Source organism: Rattus norvegicus, chromosome 3, assembly GCF_021556685.1.
Source record: "Rattus norvegicus strain SHRSP/BbbUtx chromosome 3, alternate assembly SHRSP_T2T, whole genome shotgun sequence".
Lineage (NCBI taxonomy): Eukaryota > Metazoa > Chordata > Mammalia > Rodentia > Muridae > Rattus > Rattus norvegicus.
The window spans coordinates 156,082,770-156,104,556 of NC_141536.1; the positions used below are offsets into that span (position 1 = coordinate 156,082,770).

Below are 21,787 nucleotides of genomic sequence, written 5' to 3' on the forward strand. Positions count from 1 at the left end.
GAGGAGGAGGAGGAGGAGGAGGAGGAGGAGGAGGAACAAGAGGTTGTGAGGCAGCAGAATGTGCTGACAGTGCAGTGTTGAAGCCAGGAGACCCTCTGTTTCCTCTTAGAGTAGATAGTGAGGTCCCCAGCCTGTTGTTCCCAGGCTGGAACTGTGTAATGACCCACCAGAGGAAGGGACAGAGGAGCCAGCCAGTTTCCCAACTGGGCCAGAGTAGTCTAGTCCTGGTGTAGCCCCTGCCAGACATGATGGGGTCTGCTCTGAGAAACGACACAGCTCCTAAGGGCTTGGGCCCAGGTATCGACCACCTCAGCCTCGTGTCCGGCACAGAGTGATGACCTTGGGAGACCCTGATGGGACTAGCCACCTGGGGAGCTCTCGGCTGTGCGAGCTCCCTTCCCAGCACTTCACTCATGGTAACTTCTCGAAGCTCTGAGTATAGGACAGCTGGGTACCCAGTCTGAGGCCCAGAGAGGCAGTGATTTTCCGAAAGGCAAGCCCGGATCTCATCTCATCTCTGTAGGAACTCAGGGACACCTTGAGTTCCACCCCCAGCCCCCATTCCAGGAGGGTCCGAACCACAGTCAGGGCTTGGCTGGTGGTGGGGGACACTTCCCGGAGCCCCCCTCCACCGCAACCTGCGCCCGCCCAGGCTTCGGATTTCAGCCAGCCTTGGGGTGAGCGGCCTGTTCTGCCCTGTGCCCGAGAGGAATGTTCGCGGTGGCATGGGCCCGGGTCCGAGAAGAAAGGCAGCCTTGTGGGCGAAAGGTGAGCCGCTGGGTGGGCGCGGGCGTGTTTACCCAGGGCCGGGCGTGTGGCTCGGGATGGCGCCGCTGTCAGCCGCCGGCCGCCTGGGCCTCTGCTGGCCTCCAGATGTGCTCTGGCTCCAGCCGGCCGGGCCCCCACCCCACGCACAGAGGGGCTTTATCAAAAGCGGCTGTGAGGAGGCCCGGGAGGCTGCCTGGCTCCAGCCTGCTGGCTCTGCGCCCCACCCGGCCTGCAGCAGCCAGGGAGAGCCCAAGGCAGCAGCTCCCCTCCGCACTGACGGCGATCCTGCGTGCCTGGGGAGGGGAGCGGGGATGACGACGACAGAAGGACCCACGGGGGACGGGAAAGATGGGGTTCAGGACTGTGGGGTGGGCAGAGGCCGATCGATGCAGGGCTCGCTAGGCTGCCCCGCTTCTGGGGCAGGAGGTCCCCTCCACTTTCTGGTTGGATGAGGCTGGCTGGCGAGGGCGCTCTTCTTTATGGTTTCTTGGTAATAATAATAACTTATAGCCAAAAAGTAAATAAATAGAGACCAGGACTCCCGCCTGCCGCCGCCTCAGCCCTGCTGCCCTGAACTGCTTTCTCCAGCTAGTCGGAGCGCATCCCAGAACTACTTCCTGGTTCATTTTTTTTTTTAAAACGGTATAAAGTACAAACGGTTCGAGGCTGGAGATGTGGAAGGACGGCAGGGACTTCATCCTGTGAGCTGGAGAAGGCCTGGTCTCTGCGTGCATATCCCCTACTCCGAGTCTACCCATTTGAGGGTCTAAAGCGAAGTCCTTTTCACGTCTGTGTAGTACTCCACAGGTGAACTTCCTTGCTTCCTAGGCCTGTGGCGATGGGTGTCTAGGTGGTTCCCTGTGGCACACACTGTAAACTGCCCGCAGTGTGCTCACCCTGCCGGTGTTCCAGGACTGGGGAAGCATTTTCTGGTAGAGTCTGAAGTGTGGCAGGCGCTGCCTTTCCTCCTCAGAGAGCAGTTGTTCACTTGCTCTCCCCAAAGCCTGAGATCTTCATCCCCCGGAAGCTGCACGGCAGAAGGAACCTGGGAGTGGGAGGGAGATGCCCCCTGCTAAAAACCCCACCGTAGACTCTTTCTCATTTGTTGTTTGTTTGTTTGTTTGTTTGTTTGAGGCAGGGTCTCGCTGTATAGCTTTGGCTGGCCTGGAACTCACTATGTAGACCTGGAGATCTCAACTCACAAAGATCCACTTGTCTCCACCTCCAGGATGCTTCAATTAACAACGTGAGCCACTAGGCCCAGCCACTAGGCCCAGCCACAGAAACTTTCGTTTGTTTGTTTTGTTTTGTTTTGTTTTGTTTTTTGAGACAGGATCTCACCGAGTAGTTCTCTGACTGTCCTGGAACTTGCTCTGTAGACCAGGCTGGCCTCAAACTCAGAGATCCACCTGCCTCTGCCTCCTGAGTGGGATTAAAGGAGTCACCACCACCATGGCTGGTTATTTATTGATTTTAATACCTTGCATGGCTGTCTGTTTGTGTGAGCCCAGCTGCCCACAGAGGCAGGAAAAGGGTGGGCTGGGATTGAACTTGGTTCTCCAGGAAGGGCAGCAGCAAGTACTCTTAGCCACTGAGCCAGCTCTCCAGCCCCAGGAACCATTCTTTTGTTAACAAATAAACATTTCCAAGTAGGGCTGGGGGTTGTGGCTTAAACACCTATGGCCTTAACTTGTTTAAAACCCTGAATTCTGTCCCCGGCACCCACACCTAAAATCCCAAGTCTGTGAAAATGTACCTTCCTGTCCACACTGAGAGAAACTCTAGGGAGCTTAGGCGAGAGGGCACTCAGGTGGAAGGAGCTAGCCTGTGTGGAAGGCCGGGGCCCAGATACCCACAGGTCAGCTCTTGCTTGGTGGCCTGACCAGGCCAGCCTTGTCTCCTGTGGGGTCTCAGAGGCTGTAATTAAAACCTCATTCAGCTCTGTAACCGTTGGTTCCACCCCTGCCAGCCCCTTCCGGGAACTGGATCTCCAAGGCAGACCCCATTTAGCTTGCCCAGTTACCTTTCCGTCCCCAGAGCACACAGTAGGTGCTTGTGGCTGATTGAATTGAATCAAGACAAGATTACGTAATAGCAGATGGTCTCCTCCACTGAGAGGGAGGACACAGGGACACAGAGAACTGGCCTTGAAGAGATGGGGCAGCAGGAAACTGGCGTGGTGTGGCTGCAAGCCAAGTGTGCTAGGTGCCACCAGGGAATGGAGAGAGCCTTTGCACCATGTCTCTAAACTTCAGATTCTGGCCCTAGAACGAAGGGAAGAAATGTTTCTGTCTCTGTGGGTTTCTATTTTTGTTTGTTTAATTATTTAGATAAATAGCCCAGGCTAGCCTCAGACTCCCTCTGTAGCTGAGGATGACTCTGAACTTCTGATCCTTCTGCTTCCACCTGCAGGGTGCTTCAGAAATAGTTCTTTAGATTTAAGCCTTTTTGAGGCTGCCCTACTTAGTGCTGCGGGGTGGGTATCTCCATGAGGAAGCAGACAAAAGCTAAACCAAGAGTTTCTGCAGGAAGAATGGGGCAGGGTGAGGTGCTCACCCTCACTGGGGGCTACAGGGAGCTGTGACAAGGCTGCCCCTCCACTCGATAGGGGAGCTGGATGGGGACACACCGGGAATTACTCTTAGGGCATGAAGGAGACGTCATGGAAATAAACCTCACAGACACCTCAACCTCAGAAGTGAAGCCAGCACCCACTGACAACTTCCAGAGACACTTCAGCTAGCGCTTGGCCCCTTCAGGCGCAGCCCAGAGTCAGGCAGGTGGAGGGAAGTTCCCCACCTGTCTGCCCTTAGTCCTTCTTGTTGATTCTCCAAGTCAACAGGAGGTAGTTCAAGAAAGGGCCCAACGCCTGGCTGTGTCCTGTTCCCCACTGAGCCTCAGTTTCCCCATGTGCAGTTGAGGGAAAAGACACCTGTCTTTGCCAAAGCTGTTGTGGAAGGGTAACAGACTCAGTAGGTGCGCACTGAGGGACGAGGGTCCAGACAGAGCCTGGGTTTCCTGGACACAGATCTGACGTAACACAGGGACTGGGCTTGCCAAGTTCCTATCTGCCTCCTGCCTGAGGCCTGTCCTTGGGCCCCTCAGGGCTATGGCACAGGGGCCCTCGGAGGAACTCAGTCTATGTTTCCTGCTGAGGAAAGGCCTGGAATCAAAGCTGGCTCAGGCCAGGAGGGTTTTGAAAGTGGCTGAGGTAGGGAAGGGATGTGAGATTCCAGTGTCTCTGTCCTTCTGGGGAACCTGTTAGCAGAAGGGAAGGCTGACCGGACAGCTGCTAACTCCAGAGCAACTGAGTTCTGTCGGATTTGGGAGGCAAAATTCCCGAGTTTTGGGCAAATGGCACAGAGGCACTTGTGTGATATGAGGTCCGACTCAGCCAGGACTCCCATGCCCAATTGACTTCTGGACTGCTGTGTGGCATTGCACAGGGAGGTTGACATCTCAGGGCATTGGCTTCCTCACCTACAAAAGGAGGGAAAGGACATCCCTCCCCTCGGACTTGTGAGGAAGGGAGTGGACGAGTGCTTGCTTGGGATAAGCTGGTATGGACCCTGGCTTTGCTGGGTCTGCCCTGCTAGCTTTCCTACTTCCGTTAACTCCAGGAAGCCCCTTTACTAATCTTCTCCAGCCTCTGAGCTGGGTCCCCGGACACCCTGTCTGTAGCTATGGAAACCAGTCATGAGAGGTGGAAGGACACGTGCCTGGGGCACATAGCAGGTAGAAGGCCGAGCTGAGATTTGAACCCTGTTCTACTTTTCCTTCTGTGATTGGGATAAACGCTATGTCCAAAAGCCACTTGGGGAAAAAGGCTGTGTTTAGTTTCCAGGTTGAAGAGGATGCCAGGGCAGGAGCCTGGAGCAGAAGCCAGGAAGACAAAGCTCTTACTGCCCGCCCTGCTTGCTCACACACACACGCACGCACACATACACACACACACACACACACACACACACACACACACCCTTTTAGATGGGTTTTTGTCACACTTGTTCATTGTGTGTGCACACACATGCTGTGCATGAGAATACATATATATGGGAGGACAACTTGTGGCACTCGATTCCCTCCTTCCATTGTGTGGTGTCCACAACTTAACTTCTCTCTCTCTCTCTCTCTCTCTCTCTCTCTCTCTCTTTCTTTTTTTACCGGAGCTGAGGCCTTGCGCTCCCCCCCCCCCCCCGGGGCTGGGGATCGAACCCAGGACCTTGCGCTTCCTAGGCAAGCGCTCTACCACTGAGCCAAATCCCCAACCCCTTCGCTGAGTCCCAATGGCCTTTTCTCTCTCTTTCTTTCTTTCTTTCTTTCTTTCTTTCTTTCTTTCTTTCTTCCTTTCTTTCTTTTGTTTTGTTTGTTTGTTTTGGTCTCTTTATGTATCCCTGGCTGTTCTGGAACTTTATATGCAGATGAGGCTGGCCTCAAACTCACAGAGATCCAGAGTGCTGAGAGATTAAAGGTGTAAACCACCACATTCTTTTGTTTATTCCCCCCCCCCCCCCCCAGCTGAGGCCCAAACCCAGGGCCTTGCGATTTCTAGGCAAGTGCTCTACCACTGAGCTAAATCCCCAACCCCTCTTTTGTTTATTTTCAAGACAGGGTTTCTCTGTGCAATAACCTTTGTTGTCCTGGAAGTCACTTTGTGGACCAGGCTGGCATCAAACTCACATAGAGATCTGCCTGCCACTGCCTCTTGGGTGCTGTGTATAAAGGTGTGAGCTGGGCTGGAGAGATGGCTCAGCGGTTAAGAGCACCGACTCGGGGGTGGGGATTTAGCTCAGTGGTAGAGCGCTTGCCTAGGAAGCGCAAGGCCCTGGGTTTGGTCCCCAGCTCCGGGGGGGGGGGGGGGGGGCGGGGCAAGAGCACCGACTGCTCTTCCAGAGGTCCTGAGTTCAATTCCCAGCAACCACATGGTGGCTCACAACCATCTGTAATGGGATCTGATCTGATGCTCTCTTCTGGTGTGTCTGAAGACAGCCACAGTGTACTTATATATAATGAATAAATAAGTCTTTTAAAGAAAAGATGTGGGCCACCATCCTTGTTTCAGCAACGTTTCCTACACAGCGGTTGGCACCGCCCACAGTGCCAACACCAATTAATGCCTGGAAGACAGGACCACAGGCCAGTCTGACCTGGGCAATTCTTCCGTTGATCCTCCCTTGAGGTTCCCAACTTCCCAGGTGATGCTGGGTTTGTGTCAAGGTGACAGCTGAAGCTGACTGTGACAGACCTCCCCCTGGCTGCTAATGTCTAGAGCTCAGCTGAACTTTGCTCACTAAGCTGTGTTGACTAAGACCATGCTGAGATCAGATCCTCTGTGCATCTGGGGGTGGGGGCTCACAGCATCCTTGGTTCATGCCCACTGGCTGCTGGAGTCAGCCCCACGGGTGTGACAGCTGACTGACCTTGGAGAGGCCACTTTGGTATGACAGGGCTCACAAGCCCTCTAATGGCTCCTCTTCTTGCAGCACGACCCACCATAACCTGTGCCTAAGAAGCTAGGGAAAGTTAGGGGAGTTGGGGAGACAGCTTTGAGACTGTCAACATTCCAGGCCCAAACTTGTGGGACACAGGTGGCTTGTTATGGGAAGTGAGTGTCACACCAGTGTCATGTACCAGGTGTCTCCCTCTGACTCCAGGACCTGTAGAAAGTCCTGATTTCTAGGTCAAGGGGTGTCAAGAAGGAAGGAAAGGTGGCAGGGAAGAAAGCCAGTACCCAGTAGAAGCCCCATCCATTCAGGCTATGGTCACTCAGAGGGCACTTGCAGTAGATTTGAATTTGGGATTTGCCCCCGAAGCCCATGCTTACACATATCACAGAGCTTATAGGCAGAGGTGTGCCGCTCCAGGGTCCTCTGAAGGGACAAGCCATGTCCACCCAAGCAGATCTAACCCCAGCTCACAGGCCCTACTCAAACATGCTGTGTCTTTGAGCAAATGGCGCCCCTCCCTGGGTATCAGAGTCCTTGCTCACCCCAGCAGCAAACAGCTGGGTAAGGAAGGGTTTGTTGGACTTAGGCCACAAAGGGACAAGTGGTGTCAGGGTGGGATACCAGCCCTGGTGGGTCTGTTGGACTCTGGGTCCCCAACAGCCCCTACTCTACCAGGTTGGAGAGTCACCTGGTTCCCAAGCCATTCATCAGTGGCTCTGGCTTTGGGTGGAATGTCTGGGGCACCAGCATAGATTCCAGCCTTGCTTCAAGGAGGGACGGTCACTTCCGTGTCCCCTGCCTCCTCCCTCTTTGCTCTCTTGCAGGTATGCTGACCTCCCAACTACAACTTCAAGTCTAGCGTGCCTCTGCCTCGGGGCCTTTGCTCTAGTCTCATCAGTCTGAAACCTCCTTCCCACAGATGCGGGCAGTTCCTCCTACTGACATCTTCGTTCAAAGGCTACCTTGCCTCTCCGACTCCAGGGACTCTCTGTCTGTCACAAATCCCACATACACCTTATCTCCTGAAGCAATTACTATCAGAGGGGTTGATTAGGGAGGGTGGTGAGGGCAGTGTGGCTGATGTGGCCCGGGAGTCTCCTGACCTGAATTATCTGAGAGACAAAGTAATTACGATCCAAGGAAGCTGTGGTGTAAGCAAGAGCTCAGAGCCATGGGTGCCGTGGGAAGCTGGAGAGGAAGAAGGTGACCCCTGTTTGAAGGGGGCCAGCAATGCTGGGAGTTCACTGTGTAGGAGAGGTGCCCCCAACTGTGAGTGGGTGGGTACAGCAGCCGCAGCTCCTGTGGGTGACGGGCAGCAGAGCAGCCATTGTTTTCCTGTGTCCACTGAGCCAGTGGGGTTTGCAGGGGCTCCCAGACTGTCATGTGTCCATTTATCTGCTCCTTGGGTACCTGTTCAGCCCTGCACGCTGGGGGCGTTTAGTGTGACACCGTGACCTGCACCTTTCAACCCAGGTCTGTGCTCTCGGCCTCCTCCGCCTGGAACAGCCTATGGTGCCTGGCCAGTCACCCCTTCAAAGGCTGCTCCCCTGCACTGTCTTCCATCACCCCTCGTTCTCTACAGGGTACTCGCTGGACACCTCTGAAGCCACACTGTGCACCTGCTTCCTTGTCCCTAGCCCACCCCGTTCCAGCTCACAGCTCACAGCTCCTGCTTGATGCACAGGCTCTGACAGACCGTGAGTATGCACAAGCCCGCTAGCTGGGTGAGTGTGTCAGGAGAGGAAAGCCTCCCGGGGCCAGCCGGGGCTGGGTCTTTACCGGACGGAAAAGGGACTGTCAGGCCTGAGGAAGGGCTGATGGGCAGGTGGGAAAACAGAGTTTCTTCCCAAGTACTTGCCTGAGGGGTGGGTGAGGCAGCTCAGGGGTGGGAACAGTAAAGATAGTGACAGCAATAAAAACACCTTCAGCATACTGTCCCCACAGAAACAGACGCCTCGCCCCACCTGCGGCCTGGCTTCTCTCCACAAGGGGGGGAAGGCTGGCCTACGAGGCTTGTGTTCCACTCACTCACTTTTCCTCTGTCCTGCCTCCCCACCCCTACCCCTTTAAGCCTTTGAGTTTGCAGTTGGTGGCCATCAGAGGACCCTCATCCTGAGACCCCACCCTTGCCTCTGTCCTCACTGAAATCTCAGGGTCCTGGGAACAGGACAGGTTTCGCGGGGGGTGCAGGGAGGGGCACTGCCTTCCTCCGCAGTTTTCTCTGCAGGGCACCCTGGAGCTGCAAGCTTCTTTCCTGCTCAGTGGCCACATCTGTCCCCACCTGTCCCCGTTTCAGTCCAGCTGGTTGGGAACTGATGCGGGTGAGGCGGTAGTCTGAAGCGCAAGGGCGCCCTCTGCTGGCTTCAGTGATGCAAAGGCTTGAGGGGAACCTGGAGGCCAGTACTTGCAGGCTTGGGCAGACATGAGCTGCTGTTTGCAACAGAGTATAGCATACCAGCTGTGTGAGGTTAGTGTGAGGTTAGGCACAGAGGTTCGTGAACCTGCCTGGAGTCACACAGCAGAGCCTGGCCTTGAGGCCTACAGAGGAGAGCTGGTGCAGTCCCTCCTCACTCCCTTGACAATGCCTACCCCGCCCCTGTCCCACTCACATTCAGTAGTATTTATGAAGTTAGGCTGGGCCTCATGCTCACAGCTGACGCTCAGGGGGGCGGGAGGGGCAAACAATAGAAGTAAATATGTCCCTATCGGGTGTGATAGAACCTGAACGTGTCAGTCTCGGCCACACGCCCACCCTGACGTGATTTTTTTTTTTTTTTTTTACACTTCTGAGATAGGGTTTTCCCACCACTGCCACACCCCAGCCAACCAAGGGTCACTATCACCGTCTTGACGGTGGGTGACATCACTGTCCTCCTTACCTAGTGTTTCCGGCACCCAGAAGCATTGGCCCAAGATAAAGCTAGTCCCCAGTGGGGATGGTCTGGCTGTGTGTGCTGGGAAGCTGAGCTGCGAGAGATACTAGCTCACAAAGCATGGGTGTGAACAGGAGTTCAAATGATCAAGACATATTAACGAGTGAAACGTCAGAATCAAACTCGTTACTGCATATGCGATTTAAAAAGGAAACAAAATAACGATGGCCCTAGAGAGGCCCCCCACCACACACCTCTTTTTTCTGACACTTCTAGTTTCTCATGGCTGTCATTCTGCAGCTGTGCTGACAGGCACCTGTGGATGGTGTCATTAGCTCCCTGCCCAGCCACTTGTGAACACAGATGCCAACACCCAGGCTCCTGGGGTCACAGCATGCTCCTCAAAGGGCTCCTAGAACCACAGCTCTCTAGAAGCCAAGGGACACACATTAAGTGTCCTGGGAGGACCTGGAGAATGGCAGGTGCCCCGTGCAGAGACTACAGGTATGGCACTGTTAACCATGCCCACGTAGGTTAATGGACTTGTGGTTTCTGGGAGGCATCACATAAAATTTACTGCTGTGAAAAACCCTGGTGCTCACCAAGCCCATCCCAAAACTGAGCGAGACCTTTCAAGCCTGTGTGTGTGCTGTGGCCTCTCAATGACAGCTGGTGGACATCAAGGGACCCATGTGGACCCCACAGTGTAGAGCCAGATCCTGTGGGCTCTTGTTGGTGTCACCTCTCAAAGAAGAATGTGACATCTGCAAGCTGCTGAGTGGAGACCCCAGCCTTGAGCCCCAAATGACTTGGAAGTCAAAGGAGCCCAGGCCAGAAGGGACCTGTTGGCAGGCACCAAGCACCTGGGGTCTGGCACGGCCTTCTGGGCAGCTTGTTGGGGCTGGCCCAGCCTTTCTGCAACACCTGAACTGGCCAAGTGCCAGAGCGAATTTCTGCCCCAGCTGTAGGCTGGCCTGTGTGTCCACAGGATGAAGTTCAACCAGGCATCTTGACATGTCCCTTTTCCTTGTAGACAGCTGTGGAGAAGCTGCCAATTTATCAAATCAAGTAGCCCCAAAGCTACTTTAAGCAAGGGAAAAGCAACTTTAATCTTTACCCACGTTCCCACCCCCAGCTATTTTGCTGTGACCTGCTTGATTTAACTAGGGCCATCCACTGGGGCAGCAGGGCTCACCAAAAGGTCCTTACCCTAGGGCCTAGAACTGATTCTCCTGCATCCCCACTAAATATGGCTACATCTGTACAAACCACGCCCAGCCATTTTGTTTTTCCCAGGATCTGTCTCTGTAGGTCAAATTCCCCACCTAGCCTCCACCACCTAAATAAGAGCCTTTAACAGCTATTTTTGGCTCGTCATGGGACGCAGCCCTTTAATCCCAGCACCTAGGAGCAGAGGCAGGTGAATCGGAGAGTTGGAGGCTGGCCTGGTCTACGGAGCGAGCTCCAGGACAGCCAGGGCTACGGAAGGTCCTGTGCCTGGCTTTGCATCTCCCCGAGTAGGGAGAGGTCTGTCCATCACCTCACGCACACTGATGAGAGAGTCTGAGTTGGCTGGAGAGCCCCGAATGTTCTCATAAAAGGTGGAGCTCTGGCTTCAGACGTCAAGGCAGTTCCCAGAGCATCTCAGGCATCTGACTCCTGCTGAATATGCCTGGTGAGGAGGGTACAACCTGCTCTGTACCGAACGAAGCACACTTGTTTATTACAGTACACTCGGGAACAACGGACAGAACAGCTTATGGACACTGTTAAACTTGACTTACAGGATGCTTAGCCCAGAGAGCTAGTTTGCCCCAGAAATATCAGAGGCCCCATCAGCCACTTTTTAGACCTCATACCTGCTGCTTCAAAAGGTGGATCCACGTATATGCTTAAAACAAAACAATCGAACCCTTTGCAACACAACGAATTGCCTTTATTTCAGTATGCATCCACATTTCAACATTTAGTGGTCCTGAACAGAGTGGGGAGCGTGGCAATGAGCCAGGAGCCAGGCCCACCGATCTGCAAAAATCTGCGAACGTGGTGACACAGAGCTCCTCTGGGTCCCTGCCGAGGGTCTGAGGAACAACACTGAAACCCGAGTCTGCAGGGTCAGGGCTTCCTGCTCCAGCTGTCAGGCTCCACACCAGACCCGATGGGTGGTCAGGGTGACTGAGAGCCCTGTTCAAACCTCTTCAATGTGTAAAAGCAAAGCAATTATGGGAAAAGGAACCAACTCAGAACCATGTGCACCGAGGACTCTCCGCATGGCCTTTCTCTAGGCATATATCCAAGGACCCTGAGCGCTGGCCCGTCTGAGTCGCCCGGTGACTGCTCTGTTCACCTCTAGACCTGAGCTCAAAGCTCAAGGGCTGATGGTGGTGGCAGGGCCGAGGACCCGGCGCTCCCTTCCCAGGCTGGTGGCAGGTGAACGAGTGTGGTCCGGAGCTAAGTGAGGGAGGCCAGGCTCTTCCAACCTCATCTGGTGGCTTCTGGCCACAGCAAGTGTTGGGTGGTGACGGGCAACAAGGGACTTGAGGAGGGGAAAGCAGCACCCCTTGATAAAGGTGGGGAGACGGGAAGCCCTGAATTCCTCACCCACGGCCAATTTCAGAGGGAAGGGAGATTACAATCTAAGCTTTGGCCAAGGGTGGGAGTGGAGGAGTGGGGACCATGGCTTGGATGGGGCAATCACTTAAGACTTAAGAAAGCAGGGGTGCAGCCAAAGCGCCCCAAGCCCAGCGGTGGTCAGTCCCACGGCTGCTACCTGAAGCCTCCCCATCTATTCTAAGGGCCACCACACAGCTATGGCGGAGGGCAGGGCGGGCAAAGGCAGACCCAGGCCGAGTGCCAGCAGCAGGTGATTGTGTGAGACGTGTCTGTTCACAGTTGCGTTAGCTGTGCCCACCGCTCCCAAAGGAAACCGATTTCAACACACCTTCTTGATCCCAGAAGTTCAACCAGGCAGACAGCGGTTACACTCGACAGATGATGTTACACAGCACAACTTAGGATTTTCAAATGGACAAGAAGTTAGTATCAGAGCAGTGTCTCAGGATGAAGTCTGAGTGGGGCTTCCTCTCCAGTACTTTGAGGTCTACAGATGGATCTAGAAAAATTCACTACTGTGGAAAATGAAGACTTGGGTTGGATGGGGAAGGGAGGCCGGGGCCTTGGTGACTAATTGCTGTAACACTGTCCTTCTGGTGGCTGTGGCAGCTTCATGTTCTCTTTTGACATCATCAAGCGCCTCAGTTCCTGCAGGATGACTTTGATGCTGTGGGAATTCTGCCACTTTGCCAGCACTGCTGTGGCTCGTGGATCCACCTGCAGAGGCAAGCACGCACATTACTGTGAACTCTGCAGCAAACCTTCCCGCTCCCCAAGGCTGGTGTGCCAAGCCCACAGGGCCCAGTGACCCACAGGCTGTGCCGAGCTGCTCTCCTGCAGACAGTCGGCCCCCCTTTTCTGGTCTTGGCATGAAAAAAGGAGCAGAGCCCATGGCACACAGGGAGACTCAACTCGGCCAAACTCAGGCCGGCCTGACCAACCAGCACCTGGCGTCCACACCCTATCCTTTCTCTGCTTTGCACCGGGGGTAAGGTGGTGTGGGTAGCCTACTGGGGCGGAGGCAGCAGCAAGAGCAGCCATGGCACCCAGGCTACCCAGGGGTTGGTGGCTCTGATACAGTAACACACAGGACGGGGTGGCAGGAAAGTTCACTTCTGCCTCTCTGCCCCATCTTCTGAAGACTTCAAGGATAGGCTGGGCACAGTGCCTACAAGTCCCCGCCAAGCAAGACCTGGACTGAGGATTTACGGCTAGGGTGTGGCTCAGTGGCAGATCACCCTAGCCTGTGCTCTAGACAGCTGCAACCCTGACCTCTTAAGGCCACTGACAATGCTAATGCAGGTGGCTGAGAAAGAGGAATGTCGTGGGTAGAGAGGCCAGCCTGGACTGCACCGTGAGTTCCAGGCTAGACATTGCTACAGAAAACAGTATTACAAATATCACACGGCAGTGGCTGAGACACAGGAGGTAGAGATGTGGGGACAGTTTCGCCTCCATCTCAGTTTCCCAATCTCCACCTCATGGTGTCAGGAACGAGGAGCACGAGCACTCTTATCGCAGTGACAGCGCAGGGCCTTGGGGCGACAAGACACAATGGAAGCAGCCCCGCCCAACGCTGCACACGAACAGCACTGTGATAACGTGCAGGAGGGGCAGGAGAGCACAGGCAACGCCACACGCACCCGCCTGCACTCACGGGGCAGCAGGTGGGCAGGGTAGGACTTACCACTCCATTGGAACTGCTCACGCCACTCATATTGACTCTTGTTACAAATCTCACAGACGGGGGTGCTTCTGGATACTTAGGCCCACACTCTATCTTAAGGCTGTATATTCGGTTTTCATAAATTGTCTGGAAAAAAGGAGTACAGAGATGAGATACAAGGCCCTATGAGAGGTGCAACTTCCAACAACCTGGAGACCCTGTTGCCCTACACCACCTGGTGACACATCTGCCCTGTGCCCCAGAGAAGCAAGCAAAGGATAGAACACAGGAGGAAACGAGGGTCTAAGTGCCAACAAGTCTGACCTGAAGTCAGTAGAATATGCCATCTGCCCTCAGAACCTTCTTTCTCTTATGCAGTTGCAGTGACCTGAGAAGCCACCAGCATCAAGTGAGTGAAGCAGGAGGCCATGCAGCTGAGGTACCAGACCACCAGGGCCAGCATCAACTGTGAAATGCCAACTGTGTCTGTGTGTGGTGGCACACACTTGTAACCCCAAGAGTTCAAGATCATCCACAGGGGGGTTGGGGATTTAGCTCAGTGGAAGAGCACTTGCCTAGCGAGCGCAAGGCCCTGGGTTCGGTCCCCAGCTCCGAAAAAAAGAAAAAAAAAAAAAGAAAAAAAAAAAAAAAAAAAAAAAGATCATCCACAGGAACACAGTGACCTTGAGCCTTACGAGTCTGGCTTATGTCTATTTCTATCTCAAATAACCGGGAATGCCAAGGGTTGAGGGCTGTGGAGACGGCTCAGGGGGTAGAGGGGCTTGTCAAGGCAGGAGGGAAAGACTACAAAATGTGTCTACTGACTGCTATGCAGAGTTAAAAGCCAACCGTCCATTTCTTCATTGAGAAACATGGGAAAGCCCATGGCCCACACCAGCACCACTGCCTGCAATGTCCAACCGGAGCCACCACGCCGCCCTGAAGGCCTGGCTCAAACAGTCAGGTGTCTAAAGACAGCTCTAGGAGCCCTCCCACCTGGGAGCCGTGCCCTGGACAGGGGCCACCCTTTGTCAGGCAGGAGGCAGCACACCTCCCTCCCTCCTCAGGAGTCCTGCACACAAAGCAGTTGCTCCTGTGCAGACAGCGACACCTGCTGGTCTGCGGTCCACCAGTCTAAGTGTTCAGGTTCAGGTCATCCAGAACACACCTATGCAGACCATTCTTAGGCCAAGATAAGCAGATGCTCAAAAATGCTCTTCCCACCCTCAAGCTCCCCTCCCCTCGCCTCCCCTCTAGAGCCCTGCTACCGACCATCTATCAGCAGGGTCAGCAGAACTCGGCTATAGGGCCTGGGGGTCTGGGTGGAGGAGTGCTACTCACGGCTTGTGGGTTCAAATCTGCCCATATCTCCCCAAGGAAGATTAGTCCCTCAGCTCCCAGCACAGGGTCCATACAGACCTACAACCCCAGGAACACCCAGGAGAAAGAAGCCAAGGCAAGACTGCAAAAGTTCAATGTTCCAGTTAGAGCTCTAAAGTGAGATCCTAACTCAAAAACAAGCAAGCAAGCAAGGGTCTGGGGAGAAGCTAAGAGCACTGGCTGGGGGTTGGGGATTTGGCTCAGTGGCAGAGCGCTTGCCTAGGAAGCGCAAGGCCCTGGGTTCGGTCCCCAGCTCTGGGGGAAAAAAAAAAAAGAACCAAAAAAAGAGCACTGGCTGTTCTTGTGGAAAAAGGGGGTTGTCATGAACTACAGTGAGACCCTGTCTCAAAGACAAAAAACCTCAAATAGCCAGGCAGTGGTGGCTCACCCCTTTAATCCCAGCACTCAGGAGGCAGAGGCAGAGGGATCTCCAGTTTGAGGCCAGCCTGGTCTACAGAGTGAGTTCTGTACACAGAGACCTTGTCTTGAAAAAACACAAAACAAAATACAAACAAACAAAAACCAATAGGAAACCTGGGCCCAGAGGTACAGGCCTGTAAGGCTCAGCTGGCTGATGTAAGAGATTTAAGTTCAAGTCCTGGCAGGGCTTTAAGAGCTCAGGGCCACCAGTGTGTGGCTCAGCTACACAGCACCTGCCTGCCCGCCTGCCCGGCACACACACCTAACCCCACTCCCCGACAGCGCCATCCCTCAGACAGCCGAGTCTCGCTGGTGTTGTCTAGATGCTCTGTCAAGGGCCAGTGAGCTGATTCAGCAAGTAAAGACCCTTGCACACCTAAGTTCAATCCCTGGAGTGGGGGGAGGGGAGACAGACAGAAGGACAGGCACTTCAGTGTTCTGACTTCCACAGATACACTGTAATGCACTCATGCACGCATACTTGTGAGTATACACATACAGATAAATGTGAACATTCTACTTATGTGTGTAAGTCTGTCTGTACGCACATGCAGAGTCCACAGAGGCCAGAAGACGGCCTGGAGCTGGAACTGCAGGCAGTGGTGGGGCAGGCATGGATGCTGGGGACGGAACTTTGGTCCTCTGGAGCAGCAAGCACCCTAACTGTGCGCCACCTCTCCAGCCTCATAAATAAAGGAATGCAGACATATATAAAAAGTGCAGCTAGTACACCCACCCTAGGGTCTCAGCACCCAGGAGGTAGAAGGCGGGCAGATTCCTGCCAGTTTGAGATGACAGAGTTAGTGCCAGCCTTGCAAGGACTAAGAAAGATCTTATCTTAAATAAAAAAAAAAAATCAGAGCGAGGGTGATGGCACACAGTCATGCGGGACACTTAGGAAGTGGAAGCAGGAAGTTGAGTTCAAGACCCCAACTCAATAAAACCAGGCAGTTTTTAGTTTCAGAGCACATGCTTTCTGAGCCAATCATAAGAACCCAGAGAACTAAGTTAATGAAAACTACAGGGATGCCAGGGACAGTAACCCCAGCTTTGGGAGGTTAAGGGAGAACTGCTCTATGTTCCAGGCCAATCTGGGCTGCAGTGAGACTCTAAAATATCTCACAGAGCAAAACAACAACGAGGTATAGGTTTGGAAAAGCACAGGACAGAGCTAGTGATGGGGACACCACAGTGCACACACGGCAGCAAAGTCAAAGTCGAAGCTCCTCAAAACGCCCAGCGGCTACCACGTCCTCTGGCAAAGCCAGTCCTGGCACACTCCCCACGGACTCGAAAACTGGTCCACACGAAAACCCCCACCATCGCCAGTGTTAGTCCCAGTGCCTACAGCAAAAGTGAAGGTAAACAGGTGCACCCAAGCTAGAGCTCTGTCTGGCAGTGCCAAGGCAATGCACTGCAGCTTCTACAGCACGCAGGAAGCTCGGCCAGGCTGGGAAGAAGTCAACACCAACAGTTCTAAAGATGAAAAATGATCCAATGGTAAGTGACAAATACTGTGGTGGTCTTGTTAGCTGGATCTCTCTCTCTCTCTCTCTCTCTCTCTCTCTCTCACACACACACACACACACACAGAGAGACACACACACTCTCACACTGACTCACACCCACACACTGACTCATTCACACACTTACTTTCACACATTCTTACACATCCACTCACACAAACTCTCACTTACACTCACTCATTAACTCTTACACACTCATTCACTAGTGTGTGTACATGCTTGGCATCAAGTACATTACCCACTGAGCTACCCTGATTTTGGCAACATCATGCCAGAGATTGGAGCTACAGAGCACAAAGAAGAGGGGGACGCTTGTTGAGTACCAGCTCTCAACCCTGCCTCCTGCCTGTGGATGCTGTGTGCTCGCTCACCAGACTCCTTCTGTAGGTGGCCTGAGATCCACAAGAGAAGTCAAATAACAACCCTGCTGGACTACACACGTGTGAGCGCTCTAAGCAAGGGAAGGAGACACGCGTGCGACACCTCAGTGCTTCAGGGGCAGAATCTTGCATCTGAGGCCAGCCTGTGCTACATTATCAGACTATGTGAGATGATGTCACAGGTGAAGGCAGGTACAGGATAGAACGAGGCCTGTCATTGGACAAGAAGGAAGGATGGGCAGGAGACAAGTTTGAAGGAAGAGGAGGAGACGGGAACGGAATGGGGAGGAGACAGAGAGCTGCCGAGAGAGAACATGGAGGCTGATGTTACGATTCCACGCTGTACCTTTACAGGTTGTTATGAGTGTTCTTAAGGGATGGATGTGTACAGGGCTTTGTATGTCTAAGTGGGCAATTATATCTTATCAATTGGATCAGAGGTTATTGTGTTGTGTGGTCTTTCATGTGGAGAATTGAATTTGGCAGAGTGTGTGGGATGCCACAGAGTTGGAATGTGTGTTTCTGGCAGGGAAACCTGCCTTGGGAACTGAATAGGTAGAGAGATCGCTGACGGCTCAGAGAAGCCTTCAGCAGTGTGATATGGGATGGAGCAGAGCTCCAGGCTTTGCTGACAGACTTAAGATATCTAGCAGATATCTAGGGGCACTGCAGTACCGAACCTAGTGGGGGATAAAAGACTCCTATATTTTTTTTATATTTATATAACAACAAAACTGTATCTCAAAAATCAAGGATTGGGGACCACAGAGATGGCTCAGTTATTCAAAGCTCGCACTGTTCTTATAGAGGACCCAGTTGGTGCCTAACACCTGTCAGTAGATCACACGCTCCTGTGAGTCCAGCTCCAGGGGAATCCAAGCTTGGGACACACAGCAAGCATACAACGAAAACACAAGTTCCCAACAGACATAGCCCAGTGGTAGAACCTGCTTGCTGTGTCCTAAGCTCCAGGTCCCAGCATTGGGAACCTGAGGCAGGAGGATTTGAAGTTTAAGGTCCCCCTGGTCTGCAAGGAAAGAACTTCTTCCTTCTCCTTCAAGTTTTTCAAAACAGGGTTTCTCTGTGCTGCAGACCAGGCTGGCTTCAAATTCACAGATCTGACTGCCTCTGCTTCCTGAGCACTGGGATTAAAGTCATGCCCCACCCATGCCCAGCCTCCTTTTCTATTTTTGAGACAGGATCTGGATATGTAGCCCAGGCTACCCTCCAATCAATAATGATCCCTCTGCCTCGGCTTCCCAAAAGCTTGGGATTAGGTCTGAGCCACCACTCTGGGCTGCACTGCAAACCCTAACAACAGAACCTGGAAGGTACCTCGTGCTTTAGCGGCTCAGTCAGCCCTACAGCCTTTAGAAGAGGAGGAGACCTAACTAAGGAGAATCCAAGCCGCTTCTGCTAAAGAAAGGCTCTCTGTATGAAGCCCAAGATGCCTTGAACCTGCAGCAATCCTCCTGCCTCACCTTCCGAGTTTACAGGTATGTGCTGTAGCATACCTAGCCCAACATTTAGGCAGAACATTTTCAACAGCATTTCTGTCTGTCTGTCCTTTTGTTTCGCTCACACGTAGGTGTGTCTGGAGTTATGGACACTTGTGAGCCTTCACATGGATGAGTGCTACGAGCGGAACCTCAGTCCTCTGCAAAAATACCAAGTGCTCTTAGCCCCTGAGCTGTCTCAGCCCATCTGTCTCTTCTGAGACAGAGTCTCACAGTCGCCTGCAATTCCCTGTGGCAAAGATCACTGTGACTGACTGGTGGATCCTTCTGCCTCCACCACCACATGCTAGGATGTGGGCAACTGTGGCCACAGCAAGTTCTTGTTTAGTTCTCACAAGAGTCTCTCAGAATCCAGCAGAGCTGGTAGCTTGGTGCTGCACAAAGTCCATAGCCTCTGCACCGGCCTGACCCCGAGCCACCCACAGGAGCTGTAAGAACATCTCCCTGAGGAAGGAAGGAGAGGATGGGCAGAGCCATCTACATGTATGTCCTGAGTACTCTACAGACTCTGCACGCTGCTGTCCCAGGGAGGAAGAAACGAGGAATGTACACATTAACTCTCACAGCTGGCATCAGAGTTGCAAAGAGGACGTAGGAAGCAGGAGGGAAGCATAAGGCTGCTGCTCAGTGACCCTCTAAGCCGAACTTCAGGTATCTGCCTCCTATTTATTTCCACTGTGCCTTGCTGCTACTGAAGAGGAAGGAAGCTGTCACCTTAGGCACAAACACTAGACAGATCTAGCCACATTCAGGCTCAGCTACACGAGTGTCCCCTTTTAGGGTCTGTCCTTCCTGTACTCTCTCCTGTACTTAGGAGTAAATTCCCTGCCACTTTAGCAATGACCAATGAAAACCCAACTTCTCAGGAGCGAGTTGGTGACCAGTGGGCAGGAGGAGCATGGGCCTGACAGACAGACCTACTTCTGTGACCCTGGGCAGGTGACATCACCCTGGGTCAGCTTCCCCACCTGTAAATGACCTGGAATGTGAGCACTGAACACTTCTGGAGGGCTGACCTTGTACCCTCAAACACAGGCCAGGACCTGACAAAGCAAAGCTCTCATAGGCTTGCTTGCCCCCCTTCTTTGGCCCTGGTTTTTAATAAACCTTTGGACCTGGCAGGCAGGACACAAAGGCAGAGCAAAGCTGGAAGGTGGCTGCTGCCTCAGGAGCACTGCCGTCCAAGTGCTCAGCTGGTGGTGGCAAGCTCGAGGGTCTACACTGCCATGTAAATCCACACGACCAACTACACGGGATCTGCTCACCAAAGGAAAGGATTAAACTGCACCAGAAGGGTTCAAATGAATAAACTGAAACCGGTCAGAGGAAGAACAGCACACTTCAGAAAACGCCACTGGAGAGTGTCTGCCGACAAGGCCACCACAGCTTTAAAGAACAATGACAGTTATAGTTGGAGCTTTGGCGCTTACTCGTGGAGGCCCAATTATCATGCCTGTCCATCTTGTGAGCGTCATGTCCTCGTCGTCCTCCAGACCCCAGCTAACTGTGCCGTCGCCTACTCCTTTCTGGCCTTCTTCCAGCTCTTCCAACAGTCGGAAATTTCGAGGGACTTTTACTCCTAAAATAAATGGAAAGAAACTCAAGATTCTGGCAAATCCAAGGAGAACTGTAAGCCCAGAGCGGGCTGCGAATCCCAGCATGCACACAGCTGCCAACAGCTGCCTCACACACTGAGCCCTGGGGAGCCAGAGGGGTGCCCACCCACTCCAGCCCCTCCACACACCCCAGCCCAACGCCCAGTTTAGCTGTTACTTCCTTTAATCTGAGCGCTGGCTGAGAAGATTGCCTGGGACACAGCACTTCCTTTCATGCAATCGTGGTATGGCAAATTTTGGAGGCTGCAGAGACTTGGGGATGCTCCTGGCTGGGATGGCCTTAGAGATACAAGCATTCTATTGCATGAGATGCCATATTGCTGGCAGCCAGAGGGGCCAGGGGCAGGCTCTCCAGGCTTTTCTGCTCTGTAGGCCTCAGCCCCTCTGGTTCATTTTTCAGCCCCAAAGTTCAGCAAGCTGTCCATGAAGGCAACACAGACATCGCCATGTCCACACCAGGAACCCGAGTCCGTCTCAGCCTTGAAGCACCTCAGTGTCAAGGTGTCATGCACAGAGCTCAGGCCTAGGGAATCCACACCAGCAGTGGCACCAGAAGGCTTGCTCCTGGCCTCCCTGCAATGTTCCCTGAGAAAAAACAGCTTAGGATCTATACAGGCCACTAGCTCTCTTTGAACCCAAGCCTCATTTGGTCAGACTCCAGCACTCACTCTATAGCACAGTGAGGAGAGGGCCCTGTCTTGAGTCCCAGGCTTCCTGACGTGCAGGGAGCAGTGCCTGTATTCCTTGGGCCCCTGACCCATAAGAGTCCTGAAGCAAACATAAGCACACAAGCTGTGTGTGTGTGTGTGTGTGTGTGTGTGTGTGTGTGTGTGTGTGTGTGTGAGAGAGAGAGAGAGAGAGAGAGAGAGAGAGAGAGAGAGAGAGAGAACTGGTCTCAGCTGAGGGCCTGAAGAAAGTGAGACAAAGGCACAGATGAGGGGTGGCTCAAGGGACAGCAAGTCTCCCGATGTGACATTCTCGGTGCCAAGGAACAGTGTGCAGAGGCTACCCAGCAGAGGAAAGGGGAAACACAGGGCAGCAGAAAAGGCCTCTGACCCATAGAGAGACCAGCAGAGTTCTCAAGAGTGTCCCGTGTCCATGTCCCAAGTGCTATGAGGGGGATGCTGAAGAGGACCAGTGGCAGTGGTGAAAAGTGCATAGTGCTGGCCCCAGCAGACAGGATTTGTCAGGTGGCCTACAGACTGTGAGAAAGAGGGGTCGGGGTTAAGGATTTAGCTCAGTGGTAGAGCGCTTGTCTAGCAAGCGCAAGGCCCTGGGTTCGGTACTCAGCTCCGGGAAAAAAAAAAAAAAAAAGAGAAAGAGGGGTCAACTCTAGCACTCAGGTTTGGTGTGAGCATCTGGGACAGACTTGCTCATGGAACATGAGGTGACTTTAGCAGTGATGGAGTGCTTCACCCTCCAGTGCCACAGTTCCTGTTATGACTGACTTCCTGGGGGCAGGAGAGATGGCTCAGCAATTAAGAGCACTGGCTGCTCTTCCAGAGGACTCAGTCAGCTTCAATTCGCAGAACCCACATGGCAGCCCACAAATGTCAGTAACTCTAGATTCAGGGGCTCTAG

The 21,787-nt window shown here is 53.4% G+C and overlaps 1 protein-coding gene and 1 long non-coding RNA gene across 2 annotated transcripts in view; one reads left to right on the plus strand and one right to left on the minus strand.

Moving 5' to 3' along the window:
* On the plus strand, nt 1–15,063 carry LOC103691970 (uncharacterized). Its single transcript, XR_015684859.1, has 3 exons — nt 1–768; nt 7,798–7,912; nt 13,746–15,063. It is a non-coding gene; the product is annotated as an uncharacterized LOC103691970 (long non-coding RNA).
* Ube2v1 (ubiquitin conjugating enzyme E2 V1) overlaps nt 11,008–21,787 on the minus strand; it is a 22,723-nt gene continuing 11,943 nt past the window's right edge. The window contains exons 2-4 of the mRNA NM_001110345.2: nt 20,021–20,169; nt 13,389–13,514; nt 11,008–12,418 (exon numbers count right to left, since the gene is read on the minus strand). Coding sequence (NP_001103815.2) covers nt 12,272–12,418; nt 13,389–13,514; nt 20,021–20,169 — 422 coding nt within the window. The 3' untranslated portion in view covers nt 11,008–12,271. The remainder of the gene's footprint in view (nt 12,419–13,388; nt 13,515–20,020; nt 20,170–21,787) is intronic.